Source organism: Caretta caretta, chromosome 4, assembly GCF_965140235.1.
Source record: "Caretta caretta isolate rCarCar2 chromosome 4, rCarCar1.hap1, whole genome shotgun sequence".
NCBI classification, from domain to species: domain Eukaryota; kingdom Metazoa; phylum Chordata; order Testudines; family Cheloniidae; genus Caretta; species Caretta caretta.
Window position 1 is genome coordinate 37873006 of NC_134209.1, and position 26819 is coordinate 37899824.

General features: G+C 43.8%; 1 protein-coding gene across 1 annotated transcript; it reads right to left on the reverse strand.

Annotated features, from left to right (window-relative positions):
• Window positions 1-596: 596 nt before the first annotated feature.
• C4H4orf54 (chromosome 4 C4orf54 homolog) lies at window positions 597-26819 on the reverse strand. The gene is made up of 3 exons (XM_075127370.1): window positions 26795-26819; window positions 14039-19045; window positions 597-8837 (listed from the first exon to the last, which is right to left on the reverse strand). The coding sequence occupies exons 1-2, from the start codon at window positions 26817-26819 to the stop codon at window positions 14061-14063; spliced, it is 5010 nt and encodes a 1669-aa protein (XP_074983471.1). The 3' UTR covers window positions 597-8837; window positions 14039-14060.

A 26819-nucleotide genomic window follows, 5' to 3' on the forward strand; every position in this document is an offset into this window, starting at 1 on the left:
TCAAAAACCGGGGAAGTGCCTCAAAGGACCAAATTTTGCCCTGACTTATGCCACTTACACCTCTTCTAAAGTCAGTGGGGCTGTATAGAAAATAACTGGCCCAAAATATTACTGTTCCCACCAAATAGCCTTTCCATTGAAAAAAAATGTTTTTTCAATGCAGAAAGAGCCTCAGACTGCTGATGGGGAGAAATGACATCTTGCAGCATAGGAGCCTATGCAGCACCTTGCAGAATTGGGTCCATAGGGAAGCTGGATACTTTGCTATAGAGCAGATTTTCTCCAACTTATTCTGCAAATCACTTCATAAGAAAATGTTCCTTTCACAGATCCCACCTATCCTATCCCTAGCTCCCATTAATTATGTGGCTCTCAAAATATCTGAGCCTGTGGACTACAAGAAAAGTAGACAGCTGGTTGGCCCATGAACCACATTATTAGAACCAATGCTGTAAAGTCGCACCCTAATTCAAATCACTGAAGAGCTCAGACAGAAAAACCATGTTCTGAATTTGCTTATTCCTACGAAGCTTTTATATTCTGACACAGCATTTTGAGATACAAATTAAAAGTTCTTTTGAAAAGTACATTTTGGGGCTTGCTACATAGTGTAAACTTTCCTTTGGTTATTTGGTATTTTACATGTTAAATAATGTCATGGCATTATTATGGACAAATGCATTCAATTTCACAAAAACAAGGTCAAACAGTTTATACTTGTTTGCAATGTGTCTTTTACTGGAAAATACATTTCATTTGTCATAACATTCAAGAAAAACATACGCAAATGCTTGCCAATGAATTACAAACTTTGGTATTCAACGGTTTCAAACAGTCCATTCTCACATGATTCACATCTAATGAAATTTTCTCCTTGTGCAACACACAGTTAGTGCAATTCTCAGAGCTGTTTTGCTGTATTTTTTGTCCTTAAATTCCAAGCTCACAGCATTCTGTAATGTGATCACTTCAGACTTCAGCTAGGAACTTGCCACAATGTTGTCTAGGTTGAAAGCAATTTAAAGAGTCAAATTCTCTCCATTTATATATCTTCTCTTTTTCCACTGGCAGTAATCCATTGTCATTACAAAACCTTCACAACACTCTACCTTTATCATTTACAGTGTAACCCACTATGCTCTAATCAAACATACCACTCACATTCTCTTCAACAATCATGGTCTTTACTTCATATTTGTGCTGTTCAATGTCTTAATACTGATGCATCTCCCCCCTCCCCCAGCCAAAAAAAAAAAAAAAAAAGGATTCTCTTCCACATCAAGCACGTTTTAAAGCATTGTATGCATTCTCAGGTAGCCACGAGTTCATGGTAACTTCTAAGAAAAGGAATGACACTTTGGCCATCACCACTACATAGTAAACTCGTCTTCAAATGCAGACAGAAATAAACACACAACCCATAAATATACTTTTAAAATTATTCACCAAAGGGAATATGTATCAATAATTCTAAAAGAGTGAAATCCACCCCCCCCCGTGCTGCAGATTAACACAAGGTCTATGCCTCTCGAGTCCCAGTTAAGCCTTCAAGCAGGACGTGATTCAAAATCCACTGAAATCAGCAGGACTCTTTATGTTGACGTCAGAGGGCTTTGGATCGGGCCCACAGAGCTTATGTGGAACTTGAGCGGTGCCTGGGTTTTGTGCTGATTCTCCACAGAGGGGTGAATTTCACCCATAAAGTACTATGACCACAATATGAAACATACAATACTAGCAGCTTGTAAACCCTGACACAAAGGGCTTGATTCTAATCCAAGATATGTGGTTATACATAACCACGTTAGCTTGACAAATTCACCACTGGGTACGCATGCATAAGCACCACATTACAGGATTTTTCTAGCTACAATTTTTCTTTGCAGCAATGTATGCCTGCATATTTCATGTTAGACTCAAGCCTGGAGTACTACTTGTATACAGATAATGTTAAGGATCTGGGGCTCCATCTGGCAGGATGCTGAGAGTTCTGGCCCCAACGAGGCAAAACACTGAAGCACATGCCTAACTTTAAACATGTCAGTAGTTCCACTGAAGTCAGTGGAGCTACTCAAGTGCTTAAGGGTAAGGACATACTCAAGTGCTTTGCTGGATCAGGACCAAAGCATACAACACCTCGCATAACTGACCCTTTATGCAAACATGTAGTCTGTTTAGTATTAAGAGACAAAATTAAGCAAACACTGTTTCAATCCTAATGTCAAGCATTCTATTGAAGAGATTTCCCCTGAGAAAACAGATAATTGTTGATACTGCTTCATGTTATTGCTTTAATTTTTTACAGGCAGTTTAACAAAAACAATTACTACAAATATTTTCTTCCAACAACATATGCTGAAATACAGGGCACCTTTTTTTTCCTTTCAAGTACACTGGGCAAAACTGTAAACCCTGAGAGTTTTGTGTGTGCAAACCTACATCTTGTAAACTGTAATGTGAAACTCCTCTCTGAGCACCGTTATAGAAAAAGGTATGATGTCGCTAATATTTCTAAATGCAGATGCTAGCCTTATAGTGTGTACACCATACACATATTTGTGTGACTATGGTCAATCTACTTTGGTATCTATACTGTCCTGCAGTCTGAAGTACTGTCTGTTTCATATAACACAGAAATCCTATTTGTACCATATAGAGACATTTATCATGATCATTTATGAAAACAGCAAAGATGCATTCATTTTCTTTAAGAGCACTTGAACAGAAAAGCAAAATTCTGATAAAAATGTAAAGCTTATAAGTCTAGGCAGTATTATTGAGGAACACAGGGATGAACTTTACATGCTATATATTCTAGTTGTGCACTTGGAAGTTCTTAAAGTGTTAAAACATTATTTCTTTCACCTGATTTCCACAATGATGCAGGTAAATGAGAACAGCATATGTTAAATCACTCACTATCTGTATACTTGCAGTGCATTTCATCCTGAGGATAATTTCAATTTGTGCCTGCAAACAAATAAATTCTGGTGAAATAAAATCACACGTGTACTTCAAGACAATTGTAGCTGATTTTTTATACCTCATCAGTGGAAACAAAACTGTAAATTAAATCCTAAGATTTTCCTTAAATGTGACAAACACTCAAATAGACAAATGTATTAAAATAAAACATTATTTAAGCAGGTTTTTTGTTTGTTTGTTTTTACTTCAAGAAAGGTCATTCTTAAAACTTTCCTATTAGTCTCAACATTTTTATATAAAGTTTAGGTTCTTATTCACTGAAAACTCCCATTGACTTCACTGGCAGTTTTGCCAGAGTAAAGAATGCAAGGTACAGCCCAAAATGATTTGGACAGAACCATCTATTCCTGTACTGCCTTTATTAAATCACTGGTAATTATTAAAGTGGCAATTTTAGGGCTCAAACTCGCTGAAAGAAGCATATGTGACTTCTGGTCCATAAAAGCAGTGTGAACCTTCTGGGTTCTGTGCTTCCTAACTTTAATTTTTCTTCTTCTGTGGAAATGTACTCTCTTCAATAGCTGCAGAACACTTCAGTAGGCATTAGCTATATCACACCTATCTCCAGAGTAGGGTCTATGACTATCATTTCATATAAGGAAATAAGGGGATTTCTCAGAGCATGCTCAGGGAACACTATATAGAGAACTGAAACTCCCAAACACCTGCACACATCCATTTCGCATAATTCAGATTTCCTATTCCTACCTTAATGATAAGCCATTGTGCTGTGCGCTGGAGTGTTATTGCAGGCTATCCGTGACACTTGTGTTTGGAGCAACTCAAGGCCTGTGGATTGTTAGAGCACACAGTTGAATGAAAGTCAAAGATCTGATCTATTCTTAAAAGTTATGCCAGCATAGCTATGTCAATTAGGGGTGCGAAAAAACCCACACCTCTGACAGACGATGCTGTGCCGACAAAACCCCCAGAGTAGACACAGCTATGTGGACAGAAGAAGGCTTCTGTCAACTTCGCTAACGTCGTTCAGGGAGGTAATGTTCCTACACCAATGGAAATAACTTGGTTGCCGTAGGCTGTTTCTACACTAGAGGGCTATGCCAGCATAGCTATGCCGACACTGAGAGGGTCTAGACTACAGAGCCTAAGTCTCTCTCCAGCAAATTGCTAGTTTCCCCAAGAAGGGAGACCATTTCCACAGACATCTTAAAGGAATGAGTTCTCTAGGGAATGAACTTGGAGAAGTTCTGCATTTGAGTTCTTGCTAGGCTGACATGTCCATTCTTAAAAGTCAGTCCAAGTGAGTTGCTCATGTCACCATTGGCCTATTCATCCGAAAGAAATGCTCCAAGTAGAATCCCTGAGCAAGTTCAATGGAATCCCCAACTGCATTTTCAGGAGTCTAATTTCCACATACTGTGTGGCAGGGATTTATTGTGTGGCAGGGATGCACATTTCATCCTGTGGACCAGTTTGTGAGAGAGAGATTTTCTCATAGCATCTCTCCTCCCAATCCCCTATTGTTTCAATGTGAAAACATTTTGTTGTAGAGACCATTTGTGATCCATGGACTGTAGTGCAGGAACAATTACTGTATGGCCCTCGGGCCATGCAGAGTCACAGCTCTTGTTGGCTGGTTTCACAAATGAACCTGTGAGCTACAGAAAAGAATGAAGAGACCAGCAATTAAACAAATGGACATGGGGCAAATAGGTTCAGAACCACAAAGTCATTTTTAAAACTTTAAACATGTACTACAATGGAGCAGTCGCCAAACCATAGTTATGGTTACATTATATATAGGTAGGTCATCAAAGGAAAAAACTCCAAAGCCTGCGAAGCAGAACTACTTTGACCTACCGCTGGGTCAAATAATTCCAACTTACTGAATGGCCACAGGTAGTTGGGGAGGACGACGGTTACAAAGGAAGCAAGAATCAGGCATTCTGGGAGGCAAATTTATTTGCATGAGCTTCCCAGCTGTCTGTCAGCTCCACAGTTTTTGGCAACTGAGCTGTTAGATTTTATTTTATTAGGGCTTCAATGGAAGGCAGACCTTTCTTCTGAATAGGTCAATGTTTCACAGAGCCAAAAGCCAGAGCCTTCCCAGGCTTGCATGGTCAGAAGGCTCCAGATATTTTCTTCTGCAGAAAGTCATAAATAAGAAAGTTGGGTACTAAATATATTGTATTTTTGAACAGGTTTCCTCCATTGATCAAATTCAGCTGCAGTATGTTTAAATATGGAAAACAATATTTTATATTAAAATATATCAAATGACTTTAAATGAATTTAGGGACAAATCCCACATTCCTTACTTGTAGCCTGATCCTATTTCCCCTGAAGTCAGTAACAGTTTAGCCACTGACTTCAACGGGAGCAAGACTGGGTTATTTCTCCTTACTCTGGGAAAACCCCTTTGAAATTAATGGGAATTTTACTTAAGGAAGGACTGAGCAAAGAATGCAAGATCTGACTTCTTGAATTTTGACATCCTGTCAACTTTTTTTTTTTTAAGATGGTTACATTTATAAGTATTCAAAACCAAATATCTTTCTTTACTCAACTGAAGAACCTGAAACACATCTCATCCAAGCTCCTGTCTATACAAACACTAAAAGTTCCCAAAGGTGCTTTGACCTACTCCCATTTCAAAGCAGGATAGATCAAAGAGCACTATGGAACCTTTAGTCTGCAGCAACAGTCTCCACACGAACACTTCACGTACGACAGGCTAGCACGAAGTAGATTTCCCAGCTTGCCGTGAACTAAATATTCATATAGACATACCCTCAAATAAAAGTTTGTTTTCTCTTACACTTGAGGAGTCTCAAGCCTTTCTGATGTTTTAAAGTTACACTCATTTTTAGTTCTTACTAACCAGTAAAGCAAAAGTCTACTTCATATCTTTCATATAAAGATAAATAGGTAATAGTTCTAAACATCTAACTAACGAGCCATGAGTATTTTAGAACGGCACATAATATAAAAGAGTTTTCTAAAAGTAAAAAAGATAAAGATAATTACCTTTAAAAGGTGACAATTCAGCAACACAAAAGAGTAATTCTGTTTTGTTGTAAAGTTCCTGTTTGTGTTCTAAAGAACTGAAAGTTTATTTGATCTTAAAATTGGTTCTGAGGCTCCTCAATCATTCATTTTCTAAAGTCTATGATTTATGAACAATTTAGGACTTCAATGTACCAAAGCTTTGGAATCTAAGAATATTACTGACCAGCAACTGAAACTACTGTGTATGTAAAAAGAAAAGGAGGACTTGTGGCACCTTAGAGACTAACAAATTTATTTGAGCATAAGCTTTCGTGAGCTACAGCTCACTTCACCGGACGCGTTCAGTGGAAAATACAGTGGGGAGATTTATATACATAGAGAACATGAAACAATGGGTGTTATCATACAAACTGTAAGGAGAGTGATCACTTAAGATGAGCTAATACCAGCAGGAGAGCGGGGGGAGGGGGGAGAGAGAAGAAAACCTTTTGTCGTGATAATCCAGGTGGGCCATTTCCAGCAGTTGACAAGAACATCTGAGGAACAGTGTGTGTGTGTGTGTGGGGGGGGGGGGATAATAAACATGGGGAAATAGTTTTACTTTGTGTAATGACCCATCCACTCCCAATCTCTATTCAAGCCTAAGTTAATTGTATCCAGTGTGCAAATTAATTCCAATTCAGCAGTCCCTCGTTGGAGTCTGTTTCTGAAGTCTTTTTGTTGTAATATTGCGACTTTTAGGTCTGTAATCGAGTGACCAGAGAGATTGAAGTGTTCTCCGACTGGTTTATGAATGTTATAATTCTTGACATCTGATTTGTGTTCATTTATTCTTTTACGTAGAGACTGTCCAGTTTGACCAATGTACATGGCAGAGGGGCATTGCTGGCACATGATGGCATATATCACATTGGTAGATGTGCAGGTGAATGAGCCTCTGATGGTGTGGCTGATGTGATTAGGCCCTATGATGGTGTCCCCTGAATAGATACGTGGACACAGTTGGCAATGGGCTTTGTTGCAAGGATAGGTTCCTGGGTTAGTGGTTCTGTTGTGAGGTATGTGGTTACTGGTGAGTATTTGCTTCAGGTTGGGGGGCTGTCTGTAAGCAAGGACTGGCCTGTCTCCCCACTGTAGTTTCCACTGAATGCATCCGATGAAGTGAGCAGTAGCTCACGAAAGCTTATGCTCAAATAAATTTGTTAGTCTCTAAGGTGCCACAAGTCCTCCTTTTCTTTTTGTGAATACGGACTAACAAGGCTGCTACTCTGAAACCTACTGTGTATGTAGTTAGAACTCGCAGAGCGAAGGTTGTCCCCTACAATACTTGGGTGTTCTGCTTTAAATTTCTGCCATATTCTCTGAACAGCACAGCATTTTACAAAAAAACAAAATGTTATTTTTCTTTCATACACAAATCAAGACCAGGTACAGATTAGAGGTTGTTTACAGTTAACGACAGACTGCTTGTAAGATGAGGGCAAATTTTGGAACCAATATGAGAAAACTGCGTATCTGGACAAATTCTATACACATACATGTCCTTTTTTATTTTATTTTTAAATGGCATCAATGGAAGGCATACTGTGCCCTTGAGAGCGCTTTAAATTAGACACTATAGGCTCATCTTGCATCCCTTGCCCTCCCATTGATTTGAATGGGAACTTTGTGAGGGCAATCAATACACGAGCAGGTCACTGATTAAAATCAAATGTAATGTAAACCTACCATCATGTGAACAGTTCTCTTTTAATAAGACAAATTCATCATCGGTATAACTCCACCAGCTTCAGCAGAGTTATAACAGGCCCATTTCTGACTAGCCATATATTGTATTTTTTCCCCCCTTCAGAAAGAAATAATTTCTTAAGCAAATATATTGTTAATTTGGGCCTCAGATAAATCTGCTGTAGAATGGAAACAAAAGAACACAACGCTGAATAAACAACATTACAAAGTTCTTTTGTTGTGTGGATCACTGAGATTAAATAAATTTTGAATAAAGTTACAAAGTTTTAACAAAAGACTGCAGTCTTAAAGAGAAATAAATGCTATCCTCTCCTTTAAAATTGGGGCCTAAAAAGATTACATTCAGTTTCTGGCTGCCTAGTGTTTAAAAAACTGCCATGATTAAGGCAACTTGTAATGTCAAACACAGTACAAAAGAGCAAATAAAAAATGACAGCAATCAAAACAAGTTTTGTGATAGTTTCACAACCATGTTTGAAGTCATGCCAAAAATACACACTAACAATAACCTAAAGACTACATATCCCTATGATTGTTATTCAAAGTGCACACCTATAATGTTATAAACTAGGGGCCTGATCCTGCTCCCACTGAAGTCTATGGCAAGACTCCCGTTGACTTCAATGGGAGAAGATTTAGGGCCTCTGTTTTGTAAATTATACAGCTGCACTACATATTCATAACAAATTTTGAGTACCTGTAAAAAGATATATTTTGATCCAAACTTAAAATCATGTCACATTTACACACTTGTTTTTACAAGAACAGTAGAGTAGTATTAACACTACTCAGTAAGTTTCTTTTTGTTTTTTTGTAAAGGTAAAAGAAACGGAAGTATGTGAACAATTTTAGCATTTTCACTTCGCCATAAGAGTAGGGGCATGTATAATGTCTGCTTGGCTTCAGTATAAAAAGGAACAATTTTACAGAAAATAATGCATTAATTCAGCCTGCTTTGTATAATTAAATGTATACATACACCAAAAATGGGAGTATTGAGGAGAAAACAAGAAACTTACACACTTGTTTTGTATGAAGCAAAAAATGAGAAAACTGTGGAAGCAGTTTTTAAGGATGAATGCCTAGTGTTACCATGTTTCAGATTAAAGGAGGATAATTCTTCTTCCTTGTTCCTGTAAAAATACACCAATAAAAGGAATTAAGTTTTTAGAACATTGTACAGGTTTACATTAGAAATTCTTAAATTAATCACTAATTTAAGCACTCGATAGTATTGCAGAACAATAAATAACATTTCACTTCATTATTACAATAATGTTACTGCCAATTTCTTAATCTGTTGCCAATATCAAATAATAGTGTCTAGAAGATTCAATGCTTTGCTGAATTCTGGTCTCACAGCTTTGGCTAGATCAGGCCTAGATCAGGCACCTTGCACAGTTGAACTCTAAATGCAGAACTTTTAAGCGTAGGTTGATTTCTTAGGCTTAATAAAGTGCATCATCATGTGCACGGAATAGTTCCATAATTAAAGAAAGTCAGACTTTTAAAAATGTGACCATTTCATTTGGTAATTAAAAGTGCTTACATGGGTAGAGAAAACACAACTCACTTATAGCCTGAGCAGTTTTAAGCCATGTTTCGACTCACAGCAAAGATATATAACCATGTTATAACCCTCCAAGAATATTAAATGTAAACAGGCCTGCTGACGGGGGAGAGGGGGGAACGGAGCAAAGGCGGCAACTGTACAGGGGCTGCCATGCTAGCAGTGTCTGGGAGCCCCAGGTATGAGCAGTGGGTGAACCCCTGGCTCGGGAAGGCTAGCCCCTGGCCTGGACCACCCTTTCTGCCTGAGTGAGGCCCCACCTTTCTCACTGGAGTTCCACTCACCCTCCCAGCGCCCCCACCTCCCAGGCCACCCAAGTGCTGCCAGCCCCGGAACAGTTTTACTTTTCTTTAAATCTAAGGGTCCAATCCAGCAACGAACTGTATACAAGCAGGCAGAACTCCATGACCTCATGCAGGTGCATGGGGTCCACCCATAATAAATTCATTGCAAGACAAGGGCTTTTGTTCATGATAATCCCAAAGGAACTTGAAATCAAACGGCTCTCCTTCCAATGTTGGTCTTTTCTATGTAGCAAACAGGCTTTCCCCACCTCATTCCACCCAGCATGTATTCCAAAGGAGATGAAAATTAATATTAATTTTTATTTACCTATTTGTATGTGCACCAGCATAACTAATGCCAGGGAAGCAGGCAGCTTTAATTAACTGCTGCTATAGAAATAGAGGAACCCTAACAACTAAGAACTATTTTATCAGCAAGCTCACAAAAGTGGTCATTCATTTTTTGAGGGAGGAATAAATAGCAGGCTATATCTGAGGGATAAAGCAACGTATTTCTTGACATATGCTGTATACTAAGAATCTAAAAAATATTCAGCAAGGTTGCACTTTAACCAGATAGCTGACTAAGAGCCCAGTAGTGCATGCAAACATTTTCTACCAGGTCTACTCATATTGAAGTTAACAGAACTACGCACAGTAGCAAAGAAACACAACAGGCACAAACATTTGCAAGATCAGGCCCCAAAATAAAACAATCACCACCAATAGGAACATACAAAGAAACAAGACAAAGTGACTCAAGTCACAATGACCCTCCCAAAGATACCAGTTTCCGGTATCTATCAGTCCTTGGCACAGTGACACAGTTAGCAGAGGAGGATCTGAGGAAGAAGGAAAATGATATGCTAGCAGAGAGAGGGAGAGAAAGAGATGGGAAGAAAGAAAAATAAGGAATGGAAAAAGGGAATCAAGAACACTCATACACAATCTTTTAGGTTAGTAAATTATGTTATTTCTCTGTGAGAAGAGAAGCTAAAAAGAAAACTCCTGAAAATCCATGGCTAGCTCACGAGATTTGGCACTTATTTCAGTTCACTTTAGGCTCTGTAAGAAAGTTCTGCACTCAAATACTTTACAAATGGAATTGGAACCCAAGTGAGATCAATCAGCAACGAAGAGTCCTAGTTAGTGGGTTTCAGATGCAGATCTATTGAGTGCACTAGTACTGTGTCTACTGTCCCTGGGCAGAGAAAACAAAACCAGAAAAGTAAAACAGAAGTAGACAAATCAAAGAGAGAGAGAGAGAGAATAGAGAAAATGAGAAAAGCGAAAGAGGCAAAAGTGGAAGAAGAGAGAAAATATATATAAAAAGATGCAGGGAAAGATACCCAGAAAAAGGATGATAGTAGGAGACACGATGAAAGAACAGGGAAGTGGAAAGTGAGGTCAACATACAGAAAGGAGAACAGGGCAACAGTTTATGGTTGCAACATTGTCTCACAATTTTTCCACTGAAAATAATTTAGGTGACCAAAGCTTGAAGATGAACTAAAATGTGTCTTGTGGTATGTGACTAAGTAATAAAAACTATTTCTTTCCGTTAGTTTTTTGCTTTAAGTCAGGTGTTGAGCAAAAAGCATCCCATGCTGTATCACCTATCTGATGTTTACCTCAGTTCCACATCCTTAAGGCTAGACACCTTTCTTCCCATTTTAGAAGAAAAAACGAGTACATGAAATTTTAGGCCTAACCAATTTAACAGCATTCTTTTGAGTATAGAAAAGTCCAGTAAGTTGCTGTAAACGCCTGAATTATTTTATGTATCAAATTTAGTATCATACATTTTATGTCACCCATATTTTGGTCATATGATGTATCTTTCATGCTGCACTCACAGGAATAAATGTTCAGTGAGATGCAAAGGGAAATGGATGCAATATGCCCATCACTATCAAGGGGTATATGGACTACTGTGCTCAAAGCACATCCTTCAGTCAGAAACATTTGTTTAGATAACCAAATAGATAACTAAACAAATAGTAGAATAACCCACTAACTTTGGACACAAATAACATGAGACTAAAGGTAAACTTTTCGCTTCTCAGAGTAATAAAAAAAGACGTATTTGAAAAATGTATTCTTTTCTTTTGTACAGTTGTTACAATTACAATACTGTGCCCCTAATATAACATATATAAACACATCTATTTTTTTAAATAACTCATATCTGCACAGTAATCTAAGGAATAAATTACTCTCCACAATCCCTTGCACCAGTGACTTGAGATCTTTTCTAAAGAGGAAAGAGATGAAACAAAGGAGAGGAAAAGATGTGTACAATTTTCCCAGATGAAAAATTCCTGCTAGGATTAGCTAGATTAGCATTAAATAACTGTCAATCTAAACAATGGATTGTGAATCCACCCGAGTGATGTTTGGCTACCTCTTGATGAATCCAATAATTAACACTGGAAACAATTCAATTTAAATGTAGAAGAAAATAAAATAATTAACAAACAATTACAAACAAAGGAATGCTGGATGCACAAGGCACCTAACCTAAGGGAAGTTTTAGTCAACTGGAGACCAATTATTCAGTAATTTTTGTACTCCCATGGATTAAAACACAAAAAAGGACCAAAAAAAAAAAAAAAGAACTAGATAAATTCATGGAGAATAGGTCCATCAATGGCTATTAGCCAGGATAGGCAGGGATGATGTCCCTAGCCTCTGTTTGCCAGAGGCTGGGAATGAGCAACAGGGAATGGATCACTTGATGATTACCTGTTCTGTTCATTCCCTCTGGGGCACCTGGCATCAGCCACTGTCAGAAGACAGACTATTGGGCTAGATGGACCTTTGGTCTGTCCCAGTATGGCCGTTCTTATGACAACACAAAATAGGGGAAAGAAAAAATTAGAAACAAATGTGGGACTAAACAAAGCAGATAGCAAATTAGGGCTAAACCTAAAACTTTGGGAATTTATTAAAAAGATTGACAAGAGCACTGTGCACAACTGTCACACATATTCTTGGTAAAGTACAGATTCCCATCTGTTTTTCTGTTACTTTCTAGAGCCAAACAAACACCACCAATCCCAAAGTCAATTGCTTAATATTTACATTTGTTTTGTAATGAAATGTAAACTGGCCTTTGATAAAGATGTTCATTGTCTTTTTAGAATTGCCACCCATCCCCACAATTAAAATGCTAAGCTGTTTTGCAGCCTGACTTCTGCATTTGTTGAATACTGTACTCAATCCCATCTTCCCTCTTGGGTGATAAATCTAACCTCCCTGAACAGTCAAGCAATGTCTACACCGAAGGTTTGCCCTGGTTACAGTCATCTGTGGCCAGACACTGGTGTAACTGCACAGAGGCAAACTCTTCAGAATAGACAGGTTAAGCTGTGATTTGCCCTGGTACGACATTACCCATGCTTGAAACGGAGGCAAGTTGAACTTGTGCGAATCAGAGTTTGTAGCAACTGCTTACACTAGAGGTTTGCATCCATACAGCTATGCTGACAGCTGGTCAATAACTGCTGAAATTCTCAGTGTAAACAAAGCCTCAGAACACTCCTATCCCATGACTGTGCTCCTTTTAGTGCCATTTCATGCAATTGGCATGGTCTTCAAAAGAACCTCCCCAACAAAGGGAAGTGAAATGGAGTTGGTATCTTTCGGACCAAATCTTCCACCATCCCCAATGAGCAGGAGAAATGCACTAGGGTGGTCTGCTTTTCTTTTTCTTCCTACCTATCTTGAAAACAAGCAAGAAGGTGACCCAATACTCTTTCACTGGAACACAGAAAAAGGAATGCTAAGTTGTGTCCCCCTCCCACTGGGGAGTGAGAAGAGGGAGGTTCACCTTCGCGTGTGACCCTCCTTAACTTACTGAAGGAGAAATTAAGGCAGGAAGGCCTTTCAAACTTAGCTGTTGCTTCCCCTGCCACCAAGAGATGGACGGCTTTTTTCACTAGAAAGCTATGACCTTCATCTTGAAACTGAGACCAAGTAACCAGATGATAATATTGAGTGTGTTTAGGTATAGACACATTTTAGAAACAGTTTTAAGAAGATATTTACAAAAACTAAGGGTCCTAAGAAAATCAGATCCTGCAAACACTAACCAACAAAGAAGGGAGGAGAGGGAGAAGTAAATAAATGCCCATTGTCATGGAAAATAGGTTACAATTTAGATATCTTTACCTTTCAAATTAGGCAAGTGTTTTAAGAAATACCCAAAAGGAGAAGAGAGCACAAACCAGCTCTGCCAGGGAAGATTAATAAAGATCCATACAAATGTTATTTTCTCCCACTTTGGTGCCTACAACAGATTGTGTCAAGTGACATTTAAAAACAAAATCTTTGGGGACATTAGGACAATTTTTTACAAAAGCTTGAATACTTACCCACCTCCGAGATTAAGTATTATTTTATTATACCTACTGGACGCTTAATTTTGATTTCAAATTGCTCCCATCACATGCATTTTTAAGAGCACAAACCAACTCACCAGCAGCCTCTTTGGTTTATCATCATCTGTGCTCCACCACGAACCTCATGGTGGTACCATCAAAGGAGGGCGGGGCAATTATCCTTGGCCCCATTTGCTGGGATGTGATGCTGATGACCGGCTTCCCCTCTGCCCCCCTGAGCTGGGCAGGGGCGGCTGACGGCTGGGATTTACCCGTGGCGATATAATAAGGACTTTCCACGAAAGTGGCCTCTCCTCCTCCCCCCAGCGCTGCCCCTGGGCTGCTGGTCTCGACGGGGGCGCTGACGTCGCCGCCCGGGAGGGAGAGCTGGGTCTGCAGGGCATTCGCTGGCAGCATGGTGGTGGGCAGGAAGCCAGGGTAGATCATGTAGGTGGCCCCATAGGCCCCCGGGTTGAGCGCTAGCGGGGAGATGGGGAGCGGCATCGGGGCCACGGCCGGCTGCGGGGGCATGGGCACGGGCACCTCCACGTACTGCCCGGTCTCGGGGTCAAAGAGCCTCTTCTTGAGGGGCGGCTGCACGGGCGTGTCCACCAGGTAGTACTGCCCGGTGCTCAGGTCCAGCAGCACCTTGCGCTGCGTCTGCGGGAAGGGCTCGGCGGCCGAGGGCGGCGAGAAGCAGAGCAGCGGCGGGGGCTGCGCCCCGTGCAGGGCGGCCAAGGGCAGCGGCGGGTGGTAGATGGCGGCGGGCGGCAGCTCCGGGGCGGCCGCAGGCGGGGCGGCGGGGCCGGGCTGCTGCTTGGGGCTGAGGCGGCCCCGGCTCTTGGCGGCGCTGAAGGGCTGCAGGGCGGCGGCGGCCGCCGAGGCCGAGAGCGGGCCCGGGGGGTGGGCGCCCCCTCCCGCGGCCGGCGGCTCCTTGAGCGGCATGGCCAGGTAGTTCCCGCAGTCGGGCCCGGCCGCGCCCTTCTCGGCCTCGCCGGGCCCCTTCCCTTCGGCGGCGGCGGGGGCCGGGGAGAGCTTGAGGGAGCGCGGCGCCGGCCCGGCCTGGCCCTTCAGGCTGCGGAGCGGCGAGGCCGCGGCGGGGAGCTTGGCCGGGGCGGCCGCCGCCGCCTTCTGCGCGGAGCTGACGGTGAAGACGCTGCTCCGCTGCGGGCCCGGGGCTCTGTCCGCCGCGGCCGCCTCCCCGCGGGGCTCGGGCAGGGGGCGGGGCCGTTCCCGCGCCAGGCTCTCGAAGGCGGCCGCCCTGGCCGAGACCTTGTCGGGCTTGGGGCCGGAGCCCGGGAGGGGCTGGCGCTCGGGGGCGGCCGGGGCCGGGCTCCTCTCCTCGGCGGGCGCCCGGCCGCCCCGCTCCTCGCTGGCGATGAGGGAGAGCACGTGGCTGTCGGTGATGGGCCGCGGGTCGCTCTTGCGCTTCCACTCGTGCTTGCTGAAGCTGTACAGCTCCTCCATGCTGCGCACCGCCGCCGTCAGCTTCTCCAGCGCGTTGCGGCTGGGCGGCGCCTTGGCCTCCTCCCGCGGCTCCTCGTCCGCTCCCTTGCCCCTCTCAGGCGGGGCGGGCGCGGGGGGCGGCGGGGGCGGCGGCGGCTGCTGCTGCCTCCAGGGGGCGGAGGCTTTGGACACGATCTTCAGCACGGCGGGCAAGCGAGGGTCGCTCTTGTTGGGGGCGATGGTGGCCACGGGCAGCCTCCCCGAGGTCCTGTGCACCAGGATTGTCCCCTCCGGCGTGGCAGGCAGCACCTTGCCCCCTGCTGGGGCTCTGGCCCCCGTCTCGCCCGGCCTCTTGTCCTCCCTGCTGTTACTGACCGCCTGGCAGGTGATCACCATGGGAGACAGAGCCCTGGGGATCCCCGCTATGGCCAGCTGCCTCGGTTTCTGCTCCGCGCTGCCCTGATCGGAGAGCGCGCTGCTCCGGTCGCTGCTGGTATCGCCCGAGTCGTGGCCGTAGGCGCTCTTGATCAGTTTCCTGACGTCCCTCACCTGGTGAATGGGGCCGGGGACTTTCGGCTTGTTGTCTCTGATATCGCGCACCAAGAATTGCGGCACCTTGTCCAGGCCGTCCGCTTTGAATGCCTTCTGCGGCTGGCCTCGGGGCTCCTCCGCTGCCTTGAAAAGGGTGGGTGCGGTAGCGGCTAGTTTGGGGGTGAGCAGCTTGGCGAGGTCAAAGGGGTGATCCTTGCTTGGCTGCACGCTGCCCAGGCTGATCTTGATCTCGGGGGCTCTGGGCTTGACGGGGGTGCCCGCCCGAGCCGCGTAGATGGCTGCGGAGGGCTGTGTCACCTGTGTGCCAGGCTGTTTGTCCTTGGGGGTGCGCTGAATGTTTGGGACGAAGAGACGCGACATTTTAGTGGACTTGCCGGCTGAGATTTCACCCAGATCGGCCCGCCAGTCGTATTTGGCGGAGGAGAACTGAAGCTTCCCGATGGGAGCCCGCTCTTCTTTCTTCTTCTCTGCCTCTTTCTCTTTCCAGGATCTGAACGCGCTGTTCTGGCTGCGGAGGAAGGTCGCCTTGATGGCTTCCGAGGCGCTCTTCTTAATTTCACACACGTCCTCCAATCGCGTTTCCGAAAGGGGTCGGTCTAGGCGAGGGGTAGACGCCTTGGAGGTCGGCGACTTGCTGTCAGAAAACTCCCCCGGGTCCTCTGCTGTCACAATGGTGTAGTCAGAGCTGCCCTCGGAATACCTGGAGTTCTGCCTCTGCATGCCCCCGGCTTTCAGCTTCTCCCTGGCCGAGCCCTCCTGCTCCTTGCCGGACAAGGACGCGGCCAGCCTGGTGTACGAAGTGTCTGTGATCTCCCCCCTCTCCATTTTGAACTCGTGCTCCCGCTGCATTTTCTTCGAGATGACATTCTTGAGGAGGCTGGAGGCGAATTTCGATTTATTCGGGGTGCCCTCCGGGACTTCTGCCGCGGCCAGCCCGGTTTGTTTGCTAGCCTCCTGGCCCGGCTCCCTGGGCAGCGCTTCTGGAAGCTCATCTGCGCAACCTGCCGCAGCGGCAGCATGGTCAGGACGTTTCGCAGCTCTGGGGACACCAGCATTGATATTGCTGCTAAAATTCAGCGTCTCCAACAAAGTTACAACCCTGGAGCCCGACTGGATCCGCTTCTCGAAGCACGCTGGCGTTTCCACGTGGGTTATTTCCCCATCGAGCTTGCTGACCACGAACTCTAGGGCTTTCGTCTGCGATTTATTGGAGCGAATGTAGAACTGGTCACGGCATGTCTTCGCCCCAGCGCTTCTGTGCCAGCCGGTGGGTTCGGCGCTGCTCTTGAACAGGTTCTGCTCCGCTTTCTGCCCGAGATTGCCGCACTTCAGGTCTAAATAAGTGGACCATCGGTTGATCCCGAGCGCCTGGTCCGAAAGGGACGCGGAGGACTCCCTGGAGCTTAAGTTCAGCGTGTCAAAGTAGGGGTAAGCCAAGCTCCGGAAAGCTCGGGCCGTCAGGTTTCGCACTTCTTTATCCGCATCATCCAGCTCGCTGACCGCGCTGGAGGCACCGCTGGAATATCCCCCCACTTCCTTCGCCCTTATGGCTCCACACCGCGTTTGCAAACGCGCGGGGACGGCAATAAATTTTTTTGCCTGGTCATGAATCGCGTCTTGTTTGAAACTGGCCTTGCGTTCGGGAGCTGTGGAGACACGGAGGCTCATGTCGCCTTCATGCTTGGCAGCGTAAATAATGCTTTGCTTCTCGGGCAAGTTGCTAAGCTCATTTATAGCCCTGGAAGTCGGTTTGATTGATAGGAGAATGTGGCCTGCAGCTGGGTTCTCGCTCATGTGGCTGGGGTTCTTGGACTGGCTTTCTTCCGAGCTGGCGCATTTGTCTGTGCTGGGGGTATCGTTTTCAGAGTTAATGCTGACTATCTCCGTACTGCTGGTATTCTCGATGCTGTCCGTCTGGTTATTGGCATCGCTGGTCGTGCTGAGATAACAGCTATTGTCCTCCTCCGTCTGCGTGTCCCCGAGGGTCTCGTCGCTCCCAAAGGAGGCGTAATCCACGAAGGAGTAGATCACATTGTTGTCTTCAAAGTCCCACCTGGAGGCCAGGCCAAAGTCAAAGTCCATGTCGTGGTCCACCTCGCTGAGCTGGATTTCGTGCGTGGTAATGTAATGCGCCTCCTCGTTAGCAGGGCTGTTCTTGCCGCAGTAGGTGGGCTGGGTAGCCCCCCGGCTGCCCCCTGTGGGGTTAACCAAGCAGCTTGCTTTGCAGTCCGCGTCCTCGTCCTCGTCACTTTCGTACCCAAAGGAAGAAGAGGAGGTTTTGCCCTCGGTCACGGTGTCATCCGTTTTGGGGAAGGCGCTTGTCTTGTTCACCGGGGATGGGCAAGAGGAGGACCACTCCGGGCAGCCGCTCGGGGAAAGCGGCTTGTGGGGGAGTCCAGGCGAAGTGTTTTCATTCGACCCTCCTGAGTTGGAGCCAGCGCTGCATCCCTCCGCTTCATTATCCTTCCTCCCCGGGGACCCCGGGCTGGCCCCTGGTCTAGATTCACGGGCCAGGGTTGCTGGCTTTCCACTTTCCGAGCTGCTAACAGCGCTGAGCTCGCAAGCTCCGTTTTTAGGGCTGAGAAAGGCCACTTTTCCTCCGCTCCCTGCCAAAGTCAGCTTTAGGGTCTGGGGGCTGGCGTCCCTTCCTCGGGGGAAATCCTGAATCTCCACATAGGTCGATTCCTTGGAGGTGACGGCGGTGACTGGCTCTGCAGGGCGGCGCTTTGTTCTGCAGCCCTTCGCTCCCGCTCCCCCCTTTTGGCTCGTGCTTTGCTCGCCGGGCGATTGTGAGAGGGCTTCCATGCTCATCCCGTCAGCATGTGGCCGAGGGCGAAGGGAACAGGCGGAGATATGGCCCCGGGACTGCAAAGCCGGCGGACACGCACGAGTCTCTTGCAGGGTCGCCCCCAGCTTCGCTCTTCGCTGTTCCGTGGCAGCGGTGGACCCGGGAGAGTGTCCCGGCCGGGCTGGGGTGGCGGCGGCTGCTGTTCCCGCGGCCGCTGCCAGTGGCTTGTTCCGGAGCTCCTGAGTACAGTTGTTGGTTTGGCACTGAGAGCTGTCCGTCTGAATGCCATTGGTAACAGAAGTAGCAGCAAGGACAGCAGCTGCAGCCCGACCCCCAGCCACCCAGAAACGAAGAGAAAGCACATGGCAATTCTTCTGTTTCTCCTTGTGCTACGGGCGGGGCGGGGGGGGGGGGGTTTGCCTCATTCCACGGTCATTCCTGCGGGGCCGTTAGCCAGCCCCGTTTGTGAATTGGCACTGGGGCGGACGCAGGGAGAAGACAGAGAGGCACGTGTTCTGTTACTAAAAGAGTTGCTTTCTAAAGCCCACGTTTCATAGACTATTTGCAGAGGTGTTGCCCAGACACTGCACCCAAGGATTTTCAGAAGTTAGGCGCATTGCTTCTCCTGGAGGATAAACTTAAGCAAACCGGTTACGTTCAGTTAACTTTCCAACAGGCGGTCTTCATCTTATGGGTTTCATATGTATTTTAAACGTGCCCACTTATTCATTGCAAAGGTATCCAAAGCTGTTCTTCCAGGAGCTTTTATCTTACTCCAGCCATTCAGCAAGATTCATGATAAATCGTTTTCCTCCCAGAGTATTTAAACACCTGTGTCTGTGGATATTTGAGCAGTCCTTGCAGTTCTGTAAATAATATTTATGATGAAATGTGGACATGTGAAAACGTTATTTTAACTTGATCTGATGCTCTGAATAACATCAGGATGCCAAGTGATAGTCAAACTTAACCGGTCTAAAGTCGCGGGGGCCATTCTGTTATGCTCTTGAACTTCTAAAATCAATTGCAAGAAAATTAAAATCCTATTAAACACAGATCCGTTCGATGATTTAGTCCAATCATATTTCAAACACATTACAGCACAGGAGACGCGAATGATAAGGTATAACAAATAATTTACCCTTTATAAGCCAGAGATGTAAAACAAGTCTCGTTGTACTGGATCTTCATAGATGTATTCTGATTGATTCGGGAAGAGGGGTCACAGCTAATCAGATGCAAACTGATCCAGCTTTTCTTAGCCACTTTTCTCGAGGTAAAGGCTCTGCTGTGCGGTTTTGTGAGAACAGTGCCACTGGCCAGGTCAAAACTATTAACTAAACATAGACTATGCTGTCATTTATGCGGATTGAATTAAGTACTATTTAAAACGTTCGCATTTGTGTATAACGAAAATAACACGAACAGCCATTACTTACTAGAATCACACCCCCACCAACACAGAATGTTGCTACTCATCTTTCCAGTTTCAAATATTTAGAGCAGGGACTGAGTATTTGTCTCATTGGAAGAAACCTGAAAGGGGGATACCTACCTATGTGGAATGCAAAAAGGCACAGAAAACGTGCAAGTTTTTACCTACAATTATTTGCACTCCCCTCCTGCATTTAGGTTACTATGGATAGAGAAGATTGCTTAAGTGGAAGACTAACTTGATTCTTTTGGATGGACAACGTCTCAACAGAATTTCTCCAATCGGTTGGCTCTCTAAATGCCACGCACTTACAGAAACTTTGGTCTCTAGCAAAATGATCCTTCAAGGAGATACTCCACTAAAAACGCTATGTATCAGGTAGGCACTATTAAAATAAAAAAATATTGTTCTGATCTGTATATCTTCAGTATCTGATAGCAGGTCTCTCAAAGGAAGTTGTTTTGTCACCAAATTTTGCCTGGTCTTCCTTATAGAAAATGGAAATGTAATTAATGGTAAGATGCTTAATGGAGGAGGCATAAGGGTAAGATATAACTAGGGAATAAAGCCAATTTTTAAAAGGAAGTGGAATCAAAATCTTAGCCTCTGGGAAGAGGCGGATAAATTAATGGAACAAACTGACCTGCTGCAGTTCCCTTCAACTGCCAACCATTCCCCCTAGAGATCATTTTGAGCCAGTTGAGAACCCTGTCCTGCACATGACTGATATGCATTACTCCCATTAATATTAGTAGGAGGTCCAGGCACAGAAACGGAACAGTTTGTGGCAGAGTAGATTTTACAGTTGACTGAGAAAGGTCCATAGCTGGAATCCTGGCAGAGGTTGCAAACTCGACTCACTGAGTAATTATTAAATTCCTAGGCCAAAATAGTAAAAATAAAAAATATATCCTTCTGGTGTTAAGGTAGTGAAGATTTTTTAAAATGTGATCTTAACTCTGTGTCCTCCCCTCTTTATAGTTATTGAAATTTATAGGGGAAAAGACTTTCAAGGGCCATTTTCCATAAAACACAAATTTAGACAGGAAATACTAAGTTAAGATCACACTTTATAAATGGAAATGCAGAGATAGGGTCAGCCCGGCAGCCTTAATTCTGTCTCTCATAGATCAGTAACTGGTTAAAAGATAGGACACAAAGGATAGAAATAAGTTTTCAGAATGGAGAGAGGTAAATAGCGGTGGCCCCCAGGGGTCTGTTCAACATATTAAAAAATGATCTGGAAAAACGGGTAAACAGTGAGGTGGCAGAATTTGCAGATGATACAAAACTATTCAAGTCGGTTAAGTCCAAAAAAGACTGCGAAGAGTTACAAAGGGATCTCACAAAACTGGGTGACTGGACAACAAAATGGCAGATGAGATTCAATGTTGATAAATGCAACATAATTAATGCACATTGGAAAATATAATCCCAAATATACATATAAAATGATGTGGTCTAAATTAGCTGTTACCACTTAAGAAAGAGATCTTGGAGTCATTGTGGGTAGTTCTCTGAAAACATCCACTCAATGTGAAGCGGCAGTCAAAAAAAAGCTAACAATGTTGGGAACATCATAGGACATTTGGAATATCGTATTTCCTCTGTATCAATCTATGGTATGCCCACATCTTGAATACTGCGTGCAGATGTGGTCGCCCCATCTCAAAAAAGAAATATTGGAATTAGGGCTGTCGATTAATCACAGTTAACTCATGCGATTAACTTAGCCAATGGCTAAGAGAAACAAGTTTGTTTACATTTACAGGAGATAATGCTGCCCACTTCTTAATTGCGTCACCTGAAAGTGAGAACAGGTGCTCGCATGGCACTGTTGTAAGTTGGCATTGCAAGATATTTACATGCCAAAGAACATGCTTCCATGCTGATGACGCTTGTTAAAAAAATACTGTGTTGATTATATTTGTGACTGAACTCCTTGGGGGAGAATTGTACGTCTCCTGCTGTTTTACCTGAATTCTGCCGTATATTTCATATTATAGCAGTCTCAGATGATGACCCAGCACATGTTGTTCATTTTAAGAACACTTTCACTGCAAATTTGACAAAATGCAAAGGAGGTACCGATGTGAAATTTCTAAAGATAACTAAAGCACTTGACCCAAGATTTAAGAATCTGAAGTGCCTTCCAAAATCAGAGAGATGAGGTGTGGATCATGCTTTCAGAAATCTAAAAAGAGCAACACTCTGATGCAAAAACAACAGAACCCAAACTACCAAAAAAGAAAATCAACCATCTGCTCCTGGCATCTGACTCAGATTATGAAAATGAACATGTGTTGGTCCACACGGCTTTGGATCATTATCGAGCAGAACCCATCATCAGCATGGACGCATGTCCTCGGGAATGGTGGTTGAAGCATGAAGGGACATATGAATCTTTAGCACATCTGGCATGTAAATATTTTGCGACGCTGGCTACCACAGTGCGATGCAAATGCCTGTTCTCACTTTCAGATGACATTGTAAACAAGAAGCAGGCAGCATTATCTTCTGAAAATGTAAACAAACTTGTTTGTCCATGCAGTTGGCTGAACAAGAAATAGGACTGATTGGATTTGTAGGCTCTAAAGTTTTACATTGTTTTATTTTTGAATGCAGGGGTTTTTTGGTACAGAATTCTACATTTGTAAGTTCAACTTTCCATGATAAAGAGATTGCACTACAGTACTTGTATGAGGTGAATTGAAAAATACTATTTGATTTTTACAGTGCAAATATTTGTAATAAAAATAAATATAAAGTGAGCACTGTACACTTTGTAGTCTGTGTTGTAATTGAAATCAATACATTTGAAAATGTAGAAAACATCCAAAAATATTTAAATAAATGGTATTCTATTATTAAGAGCGCAATTAACAGCAATTAATTTTTTTAATTGCTTGACAGCCCAAATTGGAATTGGAAAAGACACAAAAAGGGCCAAAAAATGATTAGGGGTATGGAACAGCTTCCATCTGAGGAGAGATTAATAAAACTGGGACTTTTCAGCTTGGAAGAGAGACTACTAAGGAGGAATGATTAAGGTCTATAAAATCATGACTGGTGTGGAGAAAGTCAATAAGGAAATGTTATTTATCCCTCATAACACAAGTACTAGGGGTTACCAAATGAATTTAATAGGCAGCAGGTTTAAAACAAACAAAAGGGGAAGTTTCAGAGAAGCAGCCGTGTTAGTTTGTATCTGCAAAAAGAAAAGGAGGACTTGTGGCACCTTAGAGACTAACAAATTGATTTGAGCATAAGCTTTCATGAGCTACAGCTCACTTCATCAGAAGTATTTCTTCACACAATGCACAGTCAACCTGTGGGTCTTTGCCAGAGGATGTGGTGAAGGCCAAGACTATAATAGGGTTCAAAAAAGAACTAGATACATTCACACAGAATAGGTGCATCAATGCTATTAGCCAGGATGGGCAGGGATGTTGTCCCTAGCCTCTGTTTGCCAGAAGCTGGGAGTGGGCAACAGAGGATGGATCATAGAATCACAGACTTTAAGGTCAGAAGGGACCATTATGATAGTCTAGTCTGATCTCCTGCACAACGCAGGCCACACAATCTCACCCACCCACTCCTGTAACAAACTCCTGACCTATGTCTGAGCTACTGAAGTCCTCAAATCCTGGTTTAAAGTGACCCGTGCCCCATGCTGCACAGGAAGGTGAAAAACCCCTAGGGCCTCTGCCAATCTGCCCTGGAAGAAAATTCCTTCCCGACCCCAAATATGGCAATCAGCTAAACCCTGAGCATGTGGGCAAGACTCACCAGCCAGACACCCAGGAAACAATTCTCTGTAGTAACTCAGATCCCACCCTATCTAGTGTCCCATCACAGGCCATTGGGCATATTAACCGCTAATAGTCAAAGATCAATTAATTGCCAAAATTAGGCTATCCCATCATACCATCCCCTCCATAAATTTATCAAGCTGAGTCTTGAAGCCAGATATGTCTTTTGCCTCCACTGCTCCCCTTGGAAGGCTATTCCAGAACTTCACTCTTCTAATGGTTAGAAACCTTCATCTAATTTCAAGTCTAAACTTCCTGATGGCCAGTTTATACCCATTTGTTCTTGTGTCCACATTGGACACAATAAATAATTCCTCTCCCTCCCTGGTATTTCTCACTCTTATATATTTATAGAGAGCAATCATATCTCCCTCAGCCTTCTTTTGGTTAGGCTAAACAAGCCAAGCTCTTTGAGTCTCCTTTCATAAGACAGGTTTCAAAGTAGCAGCCGTGTTAGTCTGTATCCGCCAAAAAAAAAAGGAGATCTTGTGGCACCTTAGAGTCGCTAAGGTGCCACAAGTACTCCTTTTTTCATAAGACAGGTTTTCCATTCCTTGGATCATCCTAGTAGCCCTTCTCTGTACCTGTTCCAGTTTGAATTCATCCTTCTTAAACGTGGGAGACCAGAACTGCACACAATATTTCAGATGAGGTCTCACCATTGCTTTGTATAACAGTACTCACACCTCCTTATCTCTACTGGAAATACCTTGCCTGATGCATCCCAAGACCGCATTAGCTTTTTTGACAGCCATATCACATTGGCGGCTCATAGTCATCCTGTGATCAACCAATACTCCAAGGTCCTTCTCCTTCTCTGTTACTTCCAAGTGATGCGTCCCCAGTTTATAACAAAAATTCTTCTTCTTAATCCCTAAATGCATGACCTTGCACCTTTCACTATTAAATTTCATTCTAGTACTATTACTCCAGTTTACAAGGTCATCCAGATCTTCCTGTATGATTTCCCGGTCCGTCTCTGAATTGGCAATACCTCCCAGCTTCACGTCATCCACAAATTTTATTAGCACATTCCCACTTTTTTGTGCCAAGGTCAGTAATAAAAAGATTAAATAAGATTGGTCCCAAAACCGATCCCTGAGGAACTCTACTAGTAACCCCCTTCCAGCCTGACAGTTCACCTTTCAGTGTGACCCATTGTAGTCTCCCCTTTAACCAGTTCCTTATCCATCTTTCAGTTTTCATACTGATCCCCATCTTTTCCAATTTAGCTAATAATTCCCCATGTGGAACCGTATCAAATGCCTTACTGACATCAAAGTAAATTAGATCCACTGCGTTTCCTTTGTCTAAAAAATCTGTTACCTTCTCAAAGAAGGAGATCAGATTGGTTTTGGCATGATCTACCTTTTGTAAAACCATGTTGTATTTTGTCCCAATTACCATTGACCTCAATGTCCTTAACTACTTTCTCCTTCAAATTTTTTTCCAAGACCTTGCATACTACAGATGTCAAACTAATATGCCTGTAGCTACCCGAATCACTTTCCCCCCCTTTCTTAATAATACAAACTATGTTAGCAATTCTCCAGTCATACAATACAACCCCTGAGTTTACAGATTCATTAAAAATTCTTGCTAATGGGCTTGCAATTTCATGTGCCAATTCCTTTAACATTCTTGGATGAAGATTATCTGGGCCCCCCGATTTAGTTCCATTAAACTATTTAAGTTTGGCCTATACCTCGGATGTGGTGATATCTACCTCCATATCCTCATTCCCATTTGTCATCCTACCATTGTCCCTAAGCTCCTCATTAGCCTCATTGAAGACTGAGGCAAAGTATTTGTTTAGATATTGGGCCATGCCTAAATTATCCTCAACCGCCACTTCATCCTCAGTGTTTAGTGGTCCCACTTCTTCTTTCTTTGTTTTCTTCTAATTTATATGGCTATAGAACCTTTTACTGTTGGTTTTAATTCCCTTTGCAAGGTCCAACTCTACATGGCTTTTGGCCTTTCTCACTTTATCCCTACATGTTCTGACCTCCTTGCTGATCCCCCCCACTTCTACTCCTTGTAGGCTTTCTGCTTTTTCTTAATCACCTCTCTGAGATGCTTGCTCATCCAGCTTGGTCTACAACTCCTGTCTTTGAGTTTTTCCCCCTATCTTGGGATGCAGGCTTCTGATAGTTTCTGCAACCTTGACTTGAAGTAATTCCAGGTTCCTCCGCCTTTAGATCCACAAGTTCTTCAGTCCAATCCACTTCCCTAACTAATTTCCTTAATTTTGTTAAGTTAGCCCTTTTAAAATCAAAAACCCTAGTCACAGATCTATTTTTGTTTATCCTTCCTTTCAGTTTGAACTGAATTAGCTCATGATCACTCGAACCAAGGTTGTCCCCTACAACCATTTCGTCTATGAGGTCCTCACTACTCACCAAACGAAATCTAAAATGGCATCCCCTCTTGTTGGTTCAGCAATTACTTAGTGAAGGAATCCATCAGCTATCGCATCCAGGAAAATCTGAGCCCTATTATTATTACTAGCACTGTCCTCCAGTCTATATCTGGGAAGTTAAAGTCTCCCATGATCACACAATTCCCATCAGTAGTTACTTCATTAAAAACATTAAAGGGGTCTCTATCCATATCCACATCGGATCCTGGTGGTCTACAGCACACCCCAAGCACTGTCCCAGGGGAGGCTCTAGTAGCTTTCTTCCCCAATGCGATTTTCGCCCAGACTGTCTTATCCATTCCATCACTTCTTATTTCTTTACAGTCTACCTCATCATTGATATACAATGCTACTCCGCCACCTTTGCCTTTATTTCCGTCTTTCCTAAACAGCACATACCTTTCAATACCTGTACTCCAATCAT

Bases quoted from the DNA above. Each gene is read 5' to 3' on its own strand.
- C4H4orf54 (XM_075127370.1), bottom strand. From the start codon at position 26,819: ATGATTGGAGTACAGGTATTGAAAG. The intron at 19,046-26,794 runs GTATGTGCTGTT...GTCGGGCTGCAG, and splicing joins TGGAGTACAGGTATTGAAAG to CTGCTGTCCTTGCTGCTACT.